This window comes from Myotis myotis, unplaced genomic scaffold, assembly GCF_014108235.1.
Source record: "Myotis myotis isolate mMyoMyo1 unplaced genomic scaffold, mMyoMyo1.p scaffold_m19_p_4, whole genome shotgun sequence".
NCBI classification, from domain to species: Eukaryota; Metazoa; Chordata; class Mammalia; order Chiroptera; family Vespertilionidae; genus Myotis; species Myotis myotis.
The window spans coordinates 20392810-20398750 of record NW_023416346.1 but is presented as its reverse complement, the minus strand read 5'-3'; the positions used below and the strand labels follow the sequence as shown (position 1 = coordinate 20398750).

Sequence of the window (5941 nt, the reverse complement as noted above, 5' to 3'; positions counted from 1 at the left end):
TTTATCTGGTGTCCATATTAATATACACATTATCATCAGCATCCCATAAGCCCTTCCAACTCATATTTCTAACAAGAGAATTACTTGCTCATATCTATCAGCATAGAGTATTTTTAAGATTTAAGTAAATAGAAATGTCATTTTAATATTATTTTAAATGTTCACCATACATGCCTTCTCCTTGCAAATAATCCATTAAAATATATCCCCAAATCAGCGTGGTGGTGCGGAGGGAGGGAGCGCAGGCCGGGCTGCGGAGGAGGCACGAAGATGGCGGCCTTCTGTGAGATGGGTGTTATGCCTGAAATCGTGCAAGCTGTGGAAGAGATGGATTGGCTTCTCCCAACTGATATCCAGGAAGAATCCATCCCAGTTATCCTGGGAGGCAGTGATGTGCAGGAACAGGAAGTGGAAAAACTGGTGCTTTCAGCATTCCAGTTATCCAGATAGTTTATGAAACTCTGAAAGACCAACAGGAAAGCCAAAAGGGGAAAACAACAATTAAAACTGGTGCTTCAAATGGCAAATGAACCCATATGACAGAGGATCTGCTTTTGCAATTGGGTCCGATGGTCTTTGCTGTCAAAGCCGAGAAGTGAAGGAGTGGCATGGATGTAGAGCTACTAAAGGACTCAGGAAAGGGAAGCACTACTACGAAGTGTCCTGTCATGACCAGGGGCTGTGCAGAGTCGGGTGGTCTTCCATGCAGGCATCTTTAGACTTAGGTACTGACAAGTTTGGATTTGGCTTTGGTGGAACAGGAAAGAAATCCCATAATAAACAGTTTGATAACTATGGAGAGGAATTCATTATGCATGATACCATTGAGTGTTACCTAGATATAGATAAAGGACACGTCAAATTCTCTAAAAATGGAAAAGTCCTTGGTTTGGCATTTGAAATACCACCACATATGAAGAACCAAGCCCTCTTTCCTGCCTGTGTTTTGAAGAACGCTGAACTAAAATTCAACTTTGGTGAAGAAGAATTTAAGTTTACACCAAAAGATGGTTTTGTAGGTCTGTCCAAGGCGCCGGACAGCTGCGTTGTCAAATCACAGAACACAGGTAATGCGCAGGTGGCACAGACCAAGTTTCTCCCCAAGGTGCCCAAAGCTCTCATCGTTGAACCCTCCCGAGAGTTAGCTGAACAAACTCTGAACAACATCAAGCAGTTTAAGAAATATGTTGATAATCCTAAATTAAGGGAGCTTCTGATCATTGGAGGTGTTGCATCCCGGGATCAGCTCTCTGTTTTAGATAATGGGGTGGATATAGTCGTCGGCACTCTGGGGAGACTGGATGACCTGGTGTCCACTGGGAAGCTGAACTTGTCCCAAGTTAGGTTCCTGGTCCTGGACGAAGCCGACGGGCTTCTCTCTCAAGGCTACTCAGATTTTATAAATAGGATGCACAATCAGATCCCTCAGATCACCTCTGATGGAAAAAGGCTGCAGGTGATTCTTTGCTCTGCTACTTTGCATTCTTTTGATGTAAAGAAATTGTCTGAGAAGATAATGCATTTTCCCACGTGGGTTGATTTAAAAGGCGAAGATTCCGTCCCAGACACCGTGCACCACGTGGTTGTCCCCATGAATCCCAAAGCTGACAGACTCTGGGAAAGGCTGGGGGAAAACCACATTAGAATGGATGAAGTACATGCAAAAGATAACACAAGACCTGGTGCTAACAGTCCAGAGATGTGGTCTGAAGCTATTAAAATCCTGAAGGGGGAGTATGCTGTGTGGGCAATCAGGGAGCACAAGATGGACCAGGCAATTATTTTCTGTAGAACCAAAATCAACTGTGACAACTTGGAGCAGTATTTTATGCAACAAGGAAGAGGGCCTGATAAGAAGGGACACCAGTTCCCCTGTGTTTGTCTGCATGGCGACAGAAAGCCTCATGAGAGAAAGCAGAACTTGGAAAGATTTAAGAAAGGAGATGTAAGATTCTTGATTTGCACAGATGTGGCTGCCAGAGGAATTGATATCCATGGTGTTCCTTATGTCATTAATGTCACCCTGCCTGACGAGAAGCAGAACTATGTCCACCGGATCGGCCGCGTCAGCAGAGCTGAGAAGATGGGCCTGTCCATTTCCCTGGTGGCAGCAGAAAAAGAGAAGGTCTGGTACCATGTATGTAGCAGCCGTGGAAAGGGGTGTTACAACACGAGGCTCAAGGAGGATGGCGGCTGCACCATATGGTACAATGAGATGCAGTTGCTCTCTGAGGTAGAAGAACACCTGAACTGTACCATTTCTCAGGTTGAGCCAGATATAAAGGTACCTGTGGATGAATTTGATGGGAAAGTTACCTATGGACAAAAAAGGGCAACTGGTGGTGGAAACTATAAAGGCCATGTGGATGTTTTGGCACCTACAGTTCACGAGTTGGCTGCCCTTGAAAAGGAGGCACAGACGTCTTTTCTGCACTTTGGCTACCTTCCTAACCAGCTGTTCAGAACCTTCTGATTCTAACACCCCGGGTAAGACTTGAGTGATGCGGCTGTCGTCCTAAAACTCTAAAACGGTTGTACTGCTTCCAGGCAGCAGCATTTATAGTCACTTAAACTATTAATGCAAACTCTTACATGTCAAGAAACATGGAACATTAGTCATAGGAATTCTTCATGTAATGGCAACCTAATGAAAGTAATAAATGTGATGACTCTAATTACAATAATTAAAAAATAAAATAAAATAAAATGTATCCCCAAATCATCACACACACACACACACAAAGAATCAATGGCTGTAAAGAGTGAACTACAATGTACAATGTAAAAGTAGCAATGAAAATGGTAATATAAATAGTAGGATTCAGAATAACATTTCAAACATAACTAGAAAATAAGACTCCAGTGAGAATATATATCTGTGAATTCAAGAAAGAAAACATGAATATGCAAACGTGATGGGTTTACTAAAACATCCAAAAGGAAAACTGGAATTAGAAAACAATGAAAATGAATATCCAAAAAGTTAGATTTTATTCAATTGGTGTGAATTTTTTACCTAGTTATACATGCACTGTTACAAATTTAGCTATCCTGTAGCCTAAAGCTACAGATAATTTTTTTTATTATTTTCAAACAAAATACAGTGACCTCATTGGTAAAGCAATATTTTCCCAACCAGGTTTGACATAAATTTATCTAGAACAGTGGTTCTCAACCTTCCTAATGCCGCGACCCTTTAATACAGTTCCTCATGCTGTGGTGACCCCCAATTTCATTGTTACAAATTGAACATAATTAAAGCATAGTGATTAATCACAAAAGCAATATGTAATTATATATGTGTTTTTCTATGGTCTTAGGCAACCCCTGTGAAAAGGTCCTTCGACCCGAAAGTGATCAGGTTGAGAAGCGCTGATCTAGAAGGATAAAGATAAATGTGTTACTTAAATTAAATCAGACACAAAGAATATATGAGTGTCTTTCAATATCATACTCATCATGAGAAGTAGGCACAATGAGATACAATTCACACTAAAGAAAGTTGTTTAAATCAGCTACAGGTGTCTCTCATGACAGAATAACTGGTATGAGAATTACCCTCCATCTATAAATTACTAGAAAAGTGGGCAAAATATATGAAATAATTGTTTTCAAAACTTGAGTAAAAGACAGCACAGGAGTTTGAGCCTTGAGAGAAAGGAAATAGACAAGTTGACTTCATAAATTTCTATCTGGAGGCAATTTCTAGCCTGTTACACAGAAGTGGAACCCAAGAAATACTTAGAGGCCTTGTTGAATTGAGGTGACAGATATTGTTGCTCAAGGAAACTGAGGCAGCTAGAATTGTGGGAAATACTAGAGAATAAGGAGCTATGCAAGAACAAGACTGCAAAAGTATTTTGATGAATGCTACACTGAGCATGTTTGACATGAAACTTTTTAAGGAGCCAAGCAAAAACAAAAACAAAAACAAAAACAAAAACAAAAACAAAAACAAAAACAAAAGCAAAAACAAAAAAACCTCTAGGGCAGTGGTTCTCAACCTTAGCTGCACGTTAGAATCACCTGGGAATCTTTTTAAAATCCTGATTTCTGGGCCTCATTTTCCAGAAATTCTGTTTCTTTGTTATGGGGTGGGGCCACAACATTAGTAACAAAGAAACAGATTTTCCGGAGGATGAGACCCAGAAATCAGGATTTTAAAAAGATTCCCAGGTGATTCTAATGTGCAGCCAAGGTTGAGAACCACTGCTTTAGGGTAATTGTGCTCCCAGAAAAAAAAAATCCCACTGGGGTAATAGATATAAACTGACCATGTTCCAGAGCTTACAAAGCTCCCAAAGACATTTCAATTCCTACTACCTAGAGTGAAGAGACCACCTTGAAAACCCAGAATATCTAGCAGAGATCCAGAAGAGTTAACCTTAGTAAAGTCACTCTAGACCTGTTGCAATTTTTAGAACAGGGCTTGAAAGGATCATGTTTATCTACAAGTAACTTAATTTCCCTCCAAATAGATTTCAACACTCCTTAAAAGAAATAAAACACCTAAACAATTACCAATTAAAAGTTACAATGTATACCATTCAATAAAAATAGTAGACATGGGAAACAACAGGAAAATGTGAATCATAAGTTAGAGAAGAAATAAAATTAATAAAAACTGGCTCAAAATGAACTGAGAAGATGAAATTACCCAATAAGAACTATAAAATAGCTCATTTAAATATGCTCAAAGATTTAAAGTATGAATCAGCTACCTGCATCTAGAAGAAATGCTAGATCACATTTCCTTTTATTTATTACTGAAATTCAATGCTACAAAAGAAAAATTTAAATTCTCACTTAGTCAATGATAATTTAGTAACCCAATATTAAGACTAGAAAAGATGCACTAGGAGTATTATCCCTGAAGGGGCACCAGCTCTGTGTGTAGCAGGTCACAGTTTGTTATGAAAACAAAGAAGTGTCGTGTGAATGTTATTCTACAAACTGTGGTAATCACAGAACACCATTATGAAATCTTGAAGCTAAGCCAGTGAAAATTGTGAAACTGATCAAATCATGGACTTTGAGTGAATTTTTTTGCATGCCGTGTTCAGAAATGGTAAAAAAATAACACTTTTTCCTTGCTCTTGAGGAAAACTATGCATATATGAGGTGTTTGGTTTTTTTTTTATAAGGGAAAGATGAAATAAGATTTTGCCTTCACACAAGAAGAGCAATATATTCAGTATCTTGAACAGCCTAAAGTTATGATTTATTTCACGGACAAGGCATCATTACTAGTACTTGTAATACTATGGAATGTAACGTATCAGAATGTATTAAGTGCAAATGGCTTACAAATGGATTGCCAAGAATTTGGCTTTTTTTTCCAAAATCTAAAGATCTTCCTCAATTCATTGAAGAAAGAAACCAATGACATATCATTAAGCATAGTTAAAACCTACATTTAATGCTTTAATAGAACATGTAGAATATTTTTCAGAGCCAAATGAAACCAGAGACTAGAATTGGGATCTATTCTCTCACAAGTTCAAATATCCAACGTTCCAGCTGTTGAGTGCAATGTGCTTGTCAACTTTGCATCCAATGATGCACTGATAATAGTTTTTATTGAGACATGTCTCCATAATTTCTGGGCCCTCATTTGTCTTAATATCCCAATCAATCTGAAAAAGCCATGAAATACTTGCTGCCAATACCAATACCCCATAATTGTGAGTTAGGCTTTTCTAATTTAAATAAAGAGTAAAATCAGAAACTGATCATCTAGCTCAGTCTATCCATAAGTCAGATAAAGATTTCTGGTGAAAGAGCCCCATTTATAGGCTATAGAATAAAATAGTTTTATTTATTTTATAAATGTAAATATATGTGGTCAGAATTAGTTAAGTGTCATTATACATGGTGTGCATAAAAGGAACAAGAGGGAGGCAAGAATGCTTGTATGAAGACCAAGTTGAAGATTATTTTC

The 5941-nt window shown here is 38.3% G+C and overlaps 1 protein-coding gene across 1 annotated transcript; it reads left to right on the top strand.

The window, feature by feature from the left end:
• The first annotated feature begins 270 nt into the window (after window positions 1–270).
• On the top strand, window positions 271–2481 carry LOC118654700 (ATP-dependent RNA helicase DDX1-like). Its single transcript, XM_036306093.1, is given in 3 exon segments — window positions 271–391; window positions 394–513; window positions 516–2481. Coding segments are annotated over 3 exon segments (2199 nt in total). The 3' UTR covers window positions 2474–2481.
• The last annotated feature ends 3460 nt before the right edge of the window (window positions 2482–5941 follow it).